Below are 15,000 nucleotides of genomic sequence, written 5' to 3'. Positions count from 1 at the left end.
GTATTCCAAGTATTAAATGGCATTAGTATACATGATTAATGAACTATATGTAATTAATATAGCTAATGAATATATTTAATTAACTCTAGGCAAAAATTAAAAATAATCTGCTACAGCTAAAGTCGAATACCCACGTCATTTCGAATAATGGAATAGGCCTACTTGAATAACCGTGCCCATCCCTAGTACACACACATAGACGCACTTACATAAACACTGTGCTGTAATAGTGGAGAGATTTGGAAGTTGGACGAAAGGGTAATCTTTTTAACCGCTAGTCTTCATATAATAAAAAGATTAACAATGAATAAATGGATTCAAAGTTATCTATCTGATTTGTATCATGCTTTTTAAGATTCACAGTCAGGCAGTCTGAATATCATACAAGTCACAGACAATTATGGAACAAATTTCATTGATTATGAAGTAATGTAAAAAAATTGTAGGGTCAGAACAGCTTTGCACATGAATATATATATATATATATATATATATATATATATATATATTGCCACCATTTTGTAATGGTCCATCTCCTGTGTGTTCCAGAGCGACATCGCAGCGCTGTACATCAAGGTGGGAGTGAAGAACATCGGGACCGTGTTCCTCCACACCGACGCCCAGATTCCTGACGAACGCTTCCTGGTCCTCATCAACGACATGCTGGCCTCGGGTTCGACTACACAGCAGCATCTGATGCATAACACCCCCACGGCTGTCACATCATCTCATTAGACCTGTCGGTTGCCTGGGTGCTATTTCAAGAGTCTCCTTTGGTTTCTCAATGGCCATGATATCACCCACCTGTTTGTGTGAGGTCAAACGTTGTCGTCCAGCTTCTATGTGTGACAACAAGTGTGTTCTCATTAGCCGCCAGCAGTTGAGAGTGGGTTCACGAGGTCGGCAGCCAATTAAAGATCTCATTCAGAACGGAAGGACTGCTTAATTATCTGCCGTCATTGGCAGACAACGGCGTCATTAGAGTCATAGTTGTGAATCAAGCTCTTTCTGAAGTTGACTGTTGAGGTCCACTGTTGAGGTCAAGCCATTGGTAGCCTACTTGAATTTTTACAACATGAATTAGCAAGGACATGAGAGAGAGAGAGGGAGAGAGGGAGAGAGAGAGAGAGAGAGAGAGAGAGAGAGAGAGAGAGAGAGAGAGAGAGAGAGAGAGAGGGAGAGAGGGAGAGGGAGAGACAGACATAAGACGTGCTCTGCTGTTGCTCATAAAATGGTAGAATAATCTTTCAGAGTAGGTGTTGCACTAGGATTAATGAAAACTATTGTAACTCAATAGTTATGCAAATAAGTGGCCCACCACAATGAGTGCTCATCCTTTGTTGCATCCATCTCGATGTATGAAAATGTTATTATTTGGGGCTGGATAGTATGTGGTTAGGCGGGTGTTAACCTCCAGACGTAAAGGTAATGGGTTTAATCCCCAATGTTTGCAACCTACCTGTTCCACCTGCCTGCTCCTTAATGACATGTATCGGAATTCAGTGTAAGTGGATTAAGGAAAACTACATATTCTCTTTGTTCATTTCTGTCTCTTTTATGAACCATTATTTATTGTAAGAGATTTAATGGCGACAAAGAATTTGGTTTAATGGGCATGATGGGAAGACAACCTGACCGCAAGTACCAAGCGTCTTCAGAGAAGCAATGGGTCTGCCTGATCCTTTTAGGGAAACAACCCCCATGTCCTCTCTTGCTCAACAGGGGACATCCCTGACCTGTTCAGTGACGAGGACGTGGACATGATCGTGACGTCCATCCGCATGGAGCTACGGGGGCTGGGCCTGCTGGACACCAGGGACAACTGCTGGGGCTTCTTCATCGAGAGGATACGGCGCCAGCTCAAGGTCAGGGTCCGCTCCCCCTCGTCGAGAATGTATTCTGTCGCACACCGGTACGAGGGGTTCACATGGTGAGGTCTGGAGTCTGAAAAAAAATGGATAATTCTAAGCGAGCGGAAATAGCGAATAACATGGATCTGTGGGCCGTGTTTAGGGAATGCAATTAAAACAGTGCGTCAGTAAGAATCCTTGAAACAAGGATTGCCAAATGAACCCGTGAACAAAATGACCTGACGTCCTGCCTCCCTTCCGCCCTTTGGCTAACCATGAAGACAGCCAGATCACAGCAGAGGGACAGAAATTGCCACATTGAATTTTCCGTCATAACCGTTCTTCTACTTAAACTATTGTCTTACTCCAATGCACCATGATGTAATGTACCTTCTTCCCCTTACATCCTTACATTACTCCCCTCTCCATCGGGAAGGTGGTCCTGTGTTTCTCTCCGGTGGGCTTCACACTGCGGACCCGGGCACGGAAGTTCCCGGCGCTGGTCAACTGCACCGCCATCGACTGGTTTCACTCCTGGCCCCAGCTGGCCCTTCAGTCTGTCAGCTCCAGCTTCATCGAGAAGATACCGGCACTAGAGGTGACTCTACACTCCATACCCAGTCTTCTACACCCAGCCCCTTCCACACATTGCTATTCAATATTCTATTCTATTTTTCACTTTGTCCTTTTGTCTGAATGAAAAAGTTAATTGACAATGATAATGTAGGATTGAGGGAATACTGTAGAGATTGGGCATCAAACCCAGTATCTTTTGGCCTGGAGTCCAACACCCTTTAATGTCCCTCCTCCCTCCTATTTTTTATACTATTTGTATGGAGTAAATGTTGTACCAGATGTGTAAGTACCCTGTGTTTGTGTGTCAGCCCGATGTCCGGGCCTCTATCAGCGAGTTCATCTCCTTCGCCCATACCAGTGTCAACGAGGTAAGATAACCATTCGTACTTGTACTAATAAGAAGTCATCATATTGACAGTATAGAAACTCGCCGGCCCTTATCATCGGTATAAATCAGTTTTGGTTCATATGTCTCAGGTGAGTGTGAAATACCAGCAGAACGAGAAGCACTTCAACTACACCACGCCTAAGAGCTTCCTGGAGTTCATCAAGCTGTACAGCCACGTGCTGGGCACCAAGCGCACAGAGCTCACCCAGAAGATGGAGCGGCTGGAGAACGGCCTGCTGAAGCTGCAGACCACTGCCGCCCAGGTCAGACTAACACTGTATCAGACTAACACTGTATCAGACAAAGACTGTATCAGACTGACACTGTATCAGACTGACACTGTATCAGACTAACACTGTATCAGAGTAACACTGTGTCAGAGTAACACTGCATCAGAGTAACACTGTATCAGAGTAACACTGTATCAGAGTAACACTGTGTCAGAGTAACACTGTATCAGAGTAACACTGTATCAGAGTAACACTGTATCAGAGTAACATTGTATCAGAGTAGGATGGCAGGAGATAGGCCTGCTGAAGCTACATATTACTGCAGACTAATACTGTCAGTCTAGGATGACCAATTAGAAAGGTCTAATTTGTAGTTTCTATTTATATTAGTCTAGTTTCTATTTGAATATTAATAACAGAAAGGAAATATTAGTATTGAAAATGTCTATTTTAAAATTGCATAAAATGATTTTTCTGATTTTGTTGTAATTTTTTATTGAATTTAAACTGTACTTTGTGTTGTCTTACAGTACATGATTGTCTCTGTTTCAATCCTCTGCCTCCTGTCCCTCCAGGTGGAGGACCTGAAGGCCAAGCTAGCCATTCAGGAGGTGGAGCTGTGGCACAGGAACACAGACACAGAGGCCCTCATCTCTGAGATAGGACAGCAGACGGACAAGCTCAACCTGGAGAGGGCTGTGGCCGACGAGGAGGAACAAAGGGTGAGAGAGACAGAGAGAGAGGGAGAGACAGAGAGAGAGGGAGAGAGAGGGAGAGAGATAGGAGAGAGAGAGAGAGAGAGAGAGAGAGAGAGAGAGAGAGAGAGAGAGAGAGAGAGAGAGAGAGAGAGAGAGAGAGAGAGAGAGAGAGACAGAGACAGAGGGAGAGAGAGAGAGAGAGAGAGACAGACAGACAGACAGACAGACAGACAGACAGACAGACAGACAGACAGACAGACAGACAGACAGACAGACAGACAGACAGACAGACAGACAGACAGACAGACAGACAGACAGACAGACAGACAGACATAGAGAGAGACAGAGAGAGAGAGAGAGAGAGAAAGAGACAGACAGAGAGACATAGAGAGAGACAGAGAGAGAGAGAGAGAAAGAGACAGACAGACAGAGACAGACAGACAGAGAGAGAGAGAGAGAGAGAGAGAGAGAGAGAGAGACAGAGAGAGGGAGAGAGAGACAGAGAGAGGGAGAGAGAGATACTGTAAATAGAAGTCTCATAAACATTGAATTACTGTATTCCTCAAGGAGCTGTATCATTTCATAACCCTTTCATCGTTCGGCAAATAATTAAATCACATTCAGCTAATAAACAGCATATCAGCATAGCAAAGCATTACCAAAAAGCATATGATTATAATGTCAAGAATTTATAACATGATACTATAAATACCTTTGGTACCAAATGTTCAATGTTTATGTGTAAAGAAAAAGTCTGACATTATTACTAATGCACAACAAATACAGAAAATAACAGCCAGATAAGTCAAATCGGGTGAAAGCCATGACGCACACAGCCCCGTCCCCTAACGTGTCCGCGCTGCGACCTTGGGCCGCTGAAGGTGGCGGCCATCCAGGCGGAGGTGACCAAGCAGCAGCGGGAGACGGAGGAGGACCTGGCCAAGGCGGAGCCCGCCCTGCAGGCCGCTAATGCAGCCCTCAACACGCTCAACAGGGTGAGCTGTGGACCACCACAGACCCACACACACCCCCCTCCACCGTGACGCTCGGCCGCGGGCAGGGGGCCGCACGGTCGACCCATGGATTCAAATGCCGTTCTTCAAAAACGTTGTGCTTTATATCTTGAATTATGATCTGTATATTGTGCACATTATATATAATATATGTAACATTCCATTTTTTTTCATATATGAGATATATGCCACTCTGCACACTGTGAAGTGACTTTTTAACAAGTGGGTCGATCAGCACTTATCTGTACACGTGATTGTATGCCCTAATCGTTGTCGGGCTCTTATGTAAGTGTCTGCTAAACAACCCTAATGTATATATATAAAAAACATTATGTTTGTGTGTGTGTGTGTGTGTGTGTGTGTGTGTGTGTGTGTGTGTGTGTGTGTGTGTGTGTGTGTGTGTGTGTGTGTGTGTGTGTGTGTGTGTGTGTGTGTACGTGTGCATATGTGTGTGTGTTTGTCTGTGTGTGTGTCTGTGTGTTTGTGTGTGAGTTTGTGTGTGTGTGCGTGCGTGTGTGTGTGTGTGTGTTCCTCGGCCCCCAGCTGAACCTGACGGAGCTGAGGACGTTCCCCAACCCCCCCGTCATCGTGACCAACGTGTCGGCGGCGGTGCTGGTTCTGATGGCGCCGCCCGGACGCATCCCCAAGGACCGCAGCTGGAAGGCCTCCAAGGTGGTGATGAGCAAGGTGAGGGGGAGGCGGGGCGAAGGTAGGGCCTCAGGACGGCCTTCCTTATTGAAGACATTCACCTAAACGGTGTTCATGTCAACTGCTACACCGCCAGGGTAGGGGTTGGATACCCACTCTAATGAAAGTATTTTAAGACACTGGACTTATTGAAAAATTGTAAGATAACAAATGAAAATGAAACCTGCAATTATGAGAACACACACAAACACGTACACACACACACACACACACAGACACTTTCTTCGATTATTGGTATTCAATATTATTTTCCATGCGTTCATTATAGTAGTTAATATTGTGGTGGGTGCACAAAATCGACACTATGTGACTCTTGATTACATGATGGTCAACTAGTGCTACACTTTTTTAACAATAATATTGTACAAAATATATATGAAAAATAAAGGAATGCCCTCTTATTTTAATATGTATATTAAAAAACATTTTGAAAAATATAGAAATCGATCCTACTATACAGAGATGTTCGATGTGTTGTTATTTCCAGGTCGACGATTTCCTGCAGGCACTGGTGAACTTTGATAAGGAGCACATCCCCGAGGCGACGGTGAGGTGTGTGAGGGACGAGTACCTCAAGGACCCCGACTTCAACCCCGACTTCGTCAGGCTCAAGTCCTCCGCCGCTGCCGGCCTCTGCTCCTGGGTCATCAACATCGTCCGCTTCCACGAGGTACAGCCCACACACACACACACACACTCATCAACATCGTCCGCTTCCACGAGGTACAGCCCACACACACACACACACACTCATCAACATGTGCAGACATCAACACATTACGCTGTACATGTTATTTCAGAACATTTCCAACAAACAGTACTGTGTTCATGTTCATTATTTCCCTTTTCGTCCATTGCTGCCTTGGACAGATGTATGTAAGTGGACAGATTTATAGTATTTACACACAGTACACCGTGATGCATTAAAGAACAACATTAAAAGAATATTGTCATCAAATCACGCTTCTTTTGGAATCCTCTAACAAAAATACTCTGCCTGTGGGTGCGTTTGTTTGTCTTTCCATTCGTTTGTGTGTGCGTTCTTTGTGTGTTCAGGTCTTCTGCGAGGTGGAGGTGAAGAGGTTGTGTCTGTCTCAGGCCAACGCTGATCTGGTCGAGGCTGCGGAGAAACTAGAAGCACTCAGGAAGAAACTGACCGTGAGCTTTATTCATGTCCTATTGTCCTCTGTATGAATCTATCTTTATGCATTACTTATTTCCCTCATCTCTCTGTGCAGTTGTATATAATTTAGTTTTACCATCCACAGCCTATAGTGGCTTGAGTTGTTGCTCAAATTATAACCATATAATTTTCCTACAACAGCTTTGTTAATCCAACACCGTGAATGAGCTCTTTTGAATCTTGAGAAACCTTCTAGTTACTTTTTGAATTCAGTAAATAGCAGTAGAATTGATTGCAGTATAAAAGTTAGACAGTGCCGGTTCAACACAACCTTCCCCTTCCCACTCTGTGCCAGGAGCTGGACGCTAGCCTGGAGACGCTAACATCTGCTTTTGAGACAGCCACCTCGGAGAAGCTGCGCTGTCAGGAGGAGGTCAACCGCACCAACAAGACCATAGAACTGGCCAACCGGCTGGTCAAAGGGCTGGAGGTAATCCTGAGATCAGTGTGTCTCCCTGGGTCATCTCAAAGTCTTCACAATTTACAAACACCTCAAGTTGGCAACGTTTCTGTAGTTTCTAATGTGCAAAGTAAGAAGGAGTAAGTAGAAGGAAAAGGGAACATAAGTAATTCTTGAAACAATATCTGAGAAGTTTCGTCAGGAAAACTAAACCAACTGTGTCCATTGTTATTTCTATCCGTGATGGTGATGGTGCTCCCAGAGCGAGAATGTGCGCTGGGCCCACTCTGTGGCTCAGTATCATGAGCAGGAGGCCACGCTCTGCGGGGACGTCCTGCTGACGGCTGCCTTCATCTCCTACGCCGGCTCCTTCTCCAAGAAGTACAGGAGAGAGCTCCTGGACAACCTCTGGATGCCCTTCCTCCGCACTCAGAAGGTCTCTGCACCAAGCTATCCTGAATCAGGAAATGTGAAACCACATTTCAGGAATCTAGTCTATCTAGAATCTGCTTTAAGTTGAATAACTACTTATGTAGGAATATAAATACCTGACATTTATAACAAGTTACTCAACAATTAGCACTTAAACATGTATAAAACCTAGCGTCTTTTGGATGAGGTCAAAGGGGAAAACTGGTGTGCCTCAAGGCTCCGTTCTTGGTCCTCTACTTGTTGAAAGTACTTATTTACTGCTGATCTTCTTCCATTTCAGGTGCTCATCCCCATGAACGCAGACCTGGATCCGGTCTCCATGCTGACTGATGATGCCACCGTGGCCCAGTGGAACAACGAAGGTCTGCCCGGAGACAAGATGTCCACGCAGAATGCCACCATCCTCACCAACTGTCAGTGAGAGTTTAGCTCATCAGTTACCTGATATTACAAATGTTTCACCCCCCAAATTATTCCCCATGACGAGTTAGATATTTCTGCATGTAACATTTTCATAAGTCATCATAAACCTCATAATCCATCTAAGACAGGCCTATAAGTGTTAATTGTGTATAACAAACGAGTTGTACATTACAACTGAAAAGGGGAACAAAATCAGAAAAGAATATCCTACAGATACAATGTATGGCTTGGTGTGTGTGCGTGTTTATATTTTTGTATGTGTGTATTTATTTTTGCTTGTGTGTGTGTGTGTGTGTGTGTGTGTGTGTGTGTGTGTGTGTGTGTGTGTGTGTGTGTGTGTGTGTGTGTGTGTGTGTGTGTGTGTGTGTGTGTGTGTGTGTGTGTGTGTGTGTGTCCCTCAAGGCGAGCGTTGGCCCCTACTCATAGACCCACAGCTGCAGGGCATCAAATGGATCAAGAGTCGCTATGGCAACAGCCTGAAGGTGGTCAGCCTGGGCCAGAAGGGGTGAGTGGACTGTTGTTAACCTTCCTTTGACCTCACCAAACCGGCAAATGTAAAGTGAAAGTCCTTGCCACTGGCTCATCCCTTGCTGCTCGTCACCTTTAAGTCCACATCACTTGATTGCATTTGATCCAAATTAACTTACTTTTCCACTGCAGCTATTTTCTCCGCTCATGCTCCATCTGAACGTTTGTCAATAATAAACTGTGCCCATCCACGAGTCTATCCATCCAGGGAATCTTTCTCTATGAATCATGTTATTCTGGTCCACCCCATCCTCACTGGGAATGAGTACCTCAATTGAAATATATTTTTTATGCAACGGTTTAGTTTTTGCATGATTACATAATATATCTTGTTCTAATTGCAATTGCTTCCAATGAGTAATAGTTTAGTCTGCTATAGATTTCCTCATTAGCCTTGTAGTAAACCTGTACTCTTGTGACACCTGCTGGAGAAAAGGTAAACCGCAGCCTCACAGCAACAACGAGGATCATGTTTACAGCGCATTAAGTAGCGATTTCTCTTATAACCTTGTGTTTGGATTTCGTCCATCTGTTTCCCACAGCTACGTGGATGTGATAGAGCAGGCGGTGGTCACCGGGGAGACGGTCCTCATTGAGAACCTGGAGGAGACCATTGACCCTGTCATAGACCCCCTCCTGGGACGACACACCATCAAGAAGGGAAGGTAACGTACGCATGAACAAACACCCACGCCGCTCCAGACAAAGCAGCCTTATCTGTAAAAGCAGTCTAAAAATAAGACCATTTAGGAATTATAGTGGAGAATAACGGTCTCTTTCTTTTCCCTGTCTCCCTCTCTCACCCTCTCCCACCCCCACGCATGCAGCTGTATTAAAGTGGGCGACAAGGAGTGCTTCTTCCACCCGAGCTTCAAGCTGATCCTCCACACCAAGCTGGCCAACCCCCACTACAAGCCCGAGATCCAGGCCCAGACTACCCTCATCAACTTCACCGTGACCCGGGACGGCCTGGAGGACCAGCTCCTCGCCCAGGTGGTCAACCAGGAGCGGCCCGACCTGGAGCACCTCAAGGTGGGCCGGAGGAGCAGGGGGAAGGCTGGGGTTCTTGGTTGTGTGAGCGTACAGATCTTGGATTTGGATTTAGGACACAGCAACATCATTCAAGACACAATTCTGGGGGGAACTGAAACGGAAAAAAAATAATAATAAAAAAATTACTTTTTAAAGCTGACCCAAAGGAAACCCAATCCCTGATATCAAACTCTGTCTAGAATCTAAAACCAATCCAACAGGGAACCCGATCCCTGATATCAAACTCTGTCTAGAATCTAAAACCAAACCTAAAACCCAACCCATAGGATCCCAAGGCAACACAAAACACTTAAACCCAAAATCTAAACAGGGGGAGGAAAAAAAAAAATGGAGTAAAGAGGAGAAGTATCAAATAGGAAGAGCGAAGGAAAAAAGGGAGAAGAGAAGGAAACAGAGAGGGAACGGAGGATTGGGCAAGATGTGTCTGTTGGATGATATATTTAAAACGTAAATAGCAGCCATTCAAGGACCTTGATTCGCTGCTACACATGTTATGGAGCCAATGACGCTTTCTCAAAGTCTACAGGCCGCTGAGCTGGCCAACTTAAGTCTGCCTTCGACTCACATCCACATATCCAGCCATTGTACAATGTTATTTTCCTATGTAATGATCTATATATAAAAATATATGATGACTGAAAATAGCATTCACAAGAAAGGACGGACGTTTGCATGCAACATACTTTTAACGCTCAACTATGGTCTTATAAGCATTGGCTACAGTTTACTTTGACCGTGCATGCATTCATTTATTGTGTGTGTGTGTGTGTGTGTGTGTGTGTGTGTGTGTGTGTGTGTGTGTGTGTGTGTGTGTGTGTGTGTGTGTGTGTGTGTGTGTGTGTGTGTGTGTGTGTGTGTGTGTGTGTGTGTGTGTGTGTGTGTGTGTGTGTGTGTGTGCGTGCGTGCGTGCGTGCGTGCGTGCGTGCGTGCGTGCGTGCGTGTGTGTGTGCGTGTGGCTGACCATGCAGAGTGAGTTGACCAAGCAGCAGAACCTGTTTAAGATTGAGCTGAAGCTGTTGGAGGACGAGCTGCTGAGCCGGCTGTCTGCCGCTGGGAGCAACTTCCTGGGGGACAACGTCCTGGTGGAGAAGCTGGAGACCACCAAGCACACCGCCGCAGAGATAGAGATGAAGGTGAGAGGGAGGGAGAGAGACAGAGACTGACAGAGAGGGAGATATGACCTGCGAGATGATCTGCGTGTTGCTAATGGCTCTCATTTTTCTATTTGTTTCGAATCAAATCTCGTCTGTTTCTCTAACTACAGACATTATTGACTTAATACCCTTCTCCCGCTCCTACTCCTCCTTTGTTAAGTTGTCTTTTGTTCCCCGATCTGCTTATCCTTTCCATGCTTTTTCGGTTGTTGCCTCCCCTCTTCTATTTCCTCCGCTCTGTTTCCTTCTCTTCTCCCCTGCATTTCCCGTATACACTTTTTTCTTTCTGTTTTACATTCTGTCCCCTCCTGCCCTCCTCTTCAACCCTTTCCATATACTGCATATTTGTCATCTTGTTTTCGCCTCTCCTCTCCTCTCCTCTTCTCCCCTCTCCTCTATTCTCCTCTCTCCTTCCCTCCCTCTTCGTCTTCTCCCCTTGCATTCTTCCATCTCTTTCTCTTCTCCTCACTCATGTAGTCGCCTCTCCTCTCCTCCTCTCCATGCCCTCTCCTCCCCCGGTACTCTGTGCAGTGTGACGCATTGTGAGCAGCCTTTGTTTGAAGGTTTCCCTGCTCTGTAGATGAATGTCCCTCGCGTCCCCCCCTCCTTTCCCAGGTGCTGGAGGCCAAGGTGAACGAGGTGAAGATCAACGAGGCGAGGGAGCACTACCGCCCGGTGGCCGTGCGGGCCTCCCTGCTTTACTTCATCATGAACGACCTGAACAAGATCAACCCCATGTACCAGTTCAGCCTCAAGGTAAAGCACCCGACGACGGCCGGGCTGCTTCTGCTTCAGCTCCCCCTGCCTGGGTCCCCCATGCTTATGAACAGGTATGGCGTGTTGGCTATAAGCAAGCCAACACGCTATCAATCACGCTAGAAGATGGATAGTGTGTTAACTTGACTATATACTCAAGAAGAGAAAGTTAAACGTATTATAAATGGATAAATGGAAATTCATGTAAATCACTCAATAAATCATTTGATGTAATATGCATGAGTAATGACACAGAATGATGGTGAAACTTTCCCTGCATAATTTCCCAACCTGAAGTTGTAAGCCATACATCATTTGAATTATCAACACGAAATTACCCCGAAAGGAATTAAAGCAACCGAAACACGTGTTGAAATATAATCTGTTAAAAATAATTCACTGTTGACGTACACATTTCACTTTGTGGATTGGGTTAAAAACTATGTTTTTGAAATAGTACATTATAATGTAAACCCTGGCTTCCTCTGGCCTTCCCTCGTGGCCAGGCCTACACCGTGGTGTTCCACAAGGCCGTGGAGATGGCAGACCATTACGAGGACGTGAAAAGCAGAGTGAACACGTTGATAGACTGCATCACATACTCCACCTTCAACTACATCAGCAGGGGGCTGTTTGAGAGAGACAAGCTCACCTTTACCGCACAGCTGGCCTTTCAGGTTTGCGTGTGTGTGTGTGTGCGTGTGTGTGTGTACATACAGTATGTGTGTGTGTGTGTGTGTGTGTGTGTGTGTGTGTGTGTGTGTGTGTGTGTGTGTGTGTGTGTGTGTGTGTGTGTGTGTGTGTGTGTGTGTGTGTGTGTGTGTGTGTGTGCGTGCGTGTTTGTGTGATAGAATGGGCATGTGTGTGGGTGGGCATATGGGCAGCTGTGTGTGAGAAAAGCTCACCTTTACCGCACAGCTGGCCTTCCAGGTGTGCGTGTGTGTGTGTGTGTGTGTGTGTGTGTGTGTGTGTGTGTGTGTGTGTGTGTGTGTGTGTGTGTGTGTGTGTGTGTGTGTGTGTGTGTGTGTGTGTGTGTGTGTGTGTGTGTAGGTGGGCGTGTGGGTGTGACGGCGTGGTTGTGCGTGTGCGTGCATGTTCTTATGTGTGTGTGTGTGTGTGTGTGTGTGTGTGTGTGTGTGTGTGTGTGTGTGTGTGTGTGTGTGTGTGTGTGTGTGTGTGTGTGTGTGTGTGTGTGTGTGTGTATTTTCAGTTGCTGCTGATGAGTAAGGAGATAGACATGCGAGAGCTGGACTTCCTGTTGCGTTTTAACATCGACCACAGCTACCCAAGCCCCCTGGAGTTCCTGTCCAGCCCAGCGTGGAGCGCCATTAAGGCACAGAGCACACACACACACACACACACACACACACACACACACACACACACACACACACACACACACACACACACACACACACACACACACACGCATGCCAACACACACATGGACGCCCTAGCACTATAAGACCCCACGCAGTGCAACAGCCCACATTGCTGGGTAAGAAATCCTATAATGCTCTGGTCAAATAAAATCCACCCATGTTTCAGGGCTCTTACGGTCCATTTAGATGCACTTTATTCTCTCTGAACCACAGCCTTCAATCCCTCAGCTCAGATCCATCTCCAAATAGAAGATATTATAAATAATGCAGGCCATTAGCATAGACAGCAGAACATCATCAACAACAGACATAACACACTCACATCTTGGATGGACAATGGACTGAAAAGTTTCTGTGCCCTCTCCGTAAATGTACTCACTCACCCCTTCCATGGTCCCCCCCTCCCCGTCCGCAGACCATGAGCTTCACCGAGGAGTTCCGCGGTCTGGACCGGGACATCGAGGGCTCCCCAAAGCGCTGGAAGAAGGTGGTGGAGTCTGAGTGCCCCGAGAAGGAGAAGTTCCCCCAGGAGTGGAAGGGGAAGAGCTCCCTGCAGAAGCTCATCATGATGAGGGCCCTGAGGCCCGACCGCATGACCTACGCCCTCCGGTGAGGACCAGGGAGGGGGAGGAGGTGGGGTTGGAGGAAGGGGGAAGGAGAAGGCAGGGGAGGGGGAGGAAGAGGTTGGGAAGGAGGAGGAGGAGGAGGAGGAGGAGGAGGAGGAGGAGGAGGAGGAGGAGAAGGAGGAGGAGGAGAAAATGGTGGCGGAGGAGGTTGTAAAAAGAGGAGTAGGAGGTTAGTGGAGGAAGAAGGAAGCCAACACCACACATGATGCTGGTCAGGGTCCTCAATGCCTCCCCCCTCTAACCCTCTCTCTCCCTCTGTCCTTCCCTCTGTCCTTCTCCCTGTCTGGTAGTAACTTTGTGGAGGAGAAGCTGGGGGTGAAGTACACCGAGGGCAGGAAGACGGAGTTCGCTAAGTCCTTCAGGGAGAGTGCCCCGGCCTCCCCCGTCTTCTTCATCCTGTCCCCCGGGGTGGACCCTCTGAAGGACGTGGAGGCGCTGGGTAATTTGGATATGCGGTTCGCACCGTTACAGATGTGCACAGCAGGGCCGCCGAGAACCGAGGCTGGCCCCCATTGGGGGGGGTCTAGGGGGGCTTCAGCCCCTGGACCAAGACATTCCATGTCACCTGGTACAGCATATTTTGTTGAGACACATAAATGTTTAAACCGATGCAACGAGTCGTTGAAGGTAAAGATAATTATTAAGAATAACACACAAACCAACTGAAAAGCATGCGGTAAAACGATCTGCGTATGAAAATGTACCACGGCCGTGGGTTAGTTCGTCTCTATACCCTACGTAGGGCCTAGGTTTATAAAACATATATATATATATATATATAGCACGCAGCAGGCATGAAAAGAGAGAGGCCATGGCCCCGTGCAAGGGCGGCTGGGGCCCCTAGTGGCCCTGCGGCCCCTGCTGATATTGAAGTGGTTAGGGGATGATTAGCAGAGAAGTTTTGAGAAGGGTGAGTGAGGGTGAGTGTGTTTTTCCGCCCATATTCAGATCACATAGAGGTTGACCCTGTTGTATTACACTGTCCTCTGCTGTCCATCTCCACTGTCCTCTGCTGTCCATCTCTACTGTCCTCTGCCGTCCATCTCCACTGTCCTCTGCCGTCCATCTCTACTGTCCTCTGCCGTCCATCTCCACTGTCCTCTGCCGTCCATCTCTACTGTCCTCTGCTGTCCATCTCTACTGTCCTCTGCTGTTCATCTCCACTGTCCTCTCCCATTGGTCTCTAGGCAGGAAGCTGGGCTTCACCATCGACCTGGGCAAGCTGCACAACGTGTCGCTGGGCCAGGGCCAGGAGGCGGTGGCCGAGGCGGCCATGGAGAGCGCTGCCAAGGAGGGCCACTGGATCATACTGCAGGTCTGAGCGGGCAGCGTGGTGGTGACTCAGAGCACGGGGTCGTTCTTGACGGAGGACTAGTGAGGCACCTTATTGGTCTTTGACTTAGTTCCATAAAAAAAGACTTCAGATTAAAATCTAAAGTCTGATGGCAGGCGACGCAAATCTTCCTGCCCAGGGTGTCCCACTCATGTTTCTAGATGAGGGCATCTGTAAATAAGTTATTGATGAACACAAACTCGAGCCACAGTGGTAGCTGCTTGTCAAGCAGTAGACTACTGTTAAAAAGTGTCTGTAAAGGTTTTA

General features: G+C 47.0%; 1 protein-coding gene across 1 annotated transcript in view; it reads left to right on the top strand.

Moving 5' to 3' along the window:
• The window catches only part of LOC132463123 (dynein axonemal heavy chain 11-like), a 40,689-nt gene that overhangs the window by 21,192 nt on the left and 4,497 nt on the right, over positions 1-15,000 (top strand). Inside the window, 23 exon segments of the mRNA XM_060059066.1 lie at positions 550-673; positions 1,723-1,865; positions 2,287-2,448; positions 2,735-2,794; positions 2,904-3,077; positions 3,620-3,766; positions 4,624-4,737; positions 5,299-5,442; positions 5,951-6,133; positions 6,520-6,621; positions 6,942-7,076; positions 7,309-7,482; positions 7,759-7,891; positions 8,304-8,406; positions 8,972-9,094; positions 9,257-9,461; positions 10,451-10,615; positions 11,252-11,392; positions 11,899-12,069; positions 12,603-12,725; positions 13,190-13,383; positions 13,691-13,839; positions 14,588-14,715. Of these exon segments, the coding sequence (XP_059915049.1) occupies positions 550-673; positions 1,723-1,865; positions 2,287-2,448; positions 2,735-2,794; positions 2,904-3,077; positions 3,620-3,766; positions 4,624-4,737; positions 5,299-5,442; positions 5,951-6,133; positions 6,520-6,621; positions 6,942-7,076; positions 7,309-7,482; positions 7,759-7,891; positions 8,304-8,406; positions 8,972-9,094; positions 9,257-9,461; positions 10,451-10,615; positions 11,252-11,392; positions 11,899-12,069; positions 12,603-12,725; positions 13,190-13,383; positions 13,691-13,839; positions 14,588-14,715 (3,297 nt within the window).

Source organism: Gadus macrocephalus, chromosome 8 (genome assembly GCF_031168955.1).
Source record: "Gadus macrocephalus chromosome 8, ASM3116895v1".
NCBI classification, from domain to species: domain Eukaryota; kingdom Metazoa; phylum Chordata; class Actinopteri; order Gadiformes; family Gadidae; genus Gadus; species Gadus macrocephalus.
The sequence above is the reverse complement of the archived record's forward strand: the minus strand, read 5'-3'. Positions and strand labels throughout refer to the sequence as shown.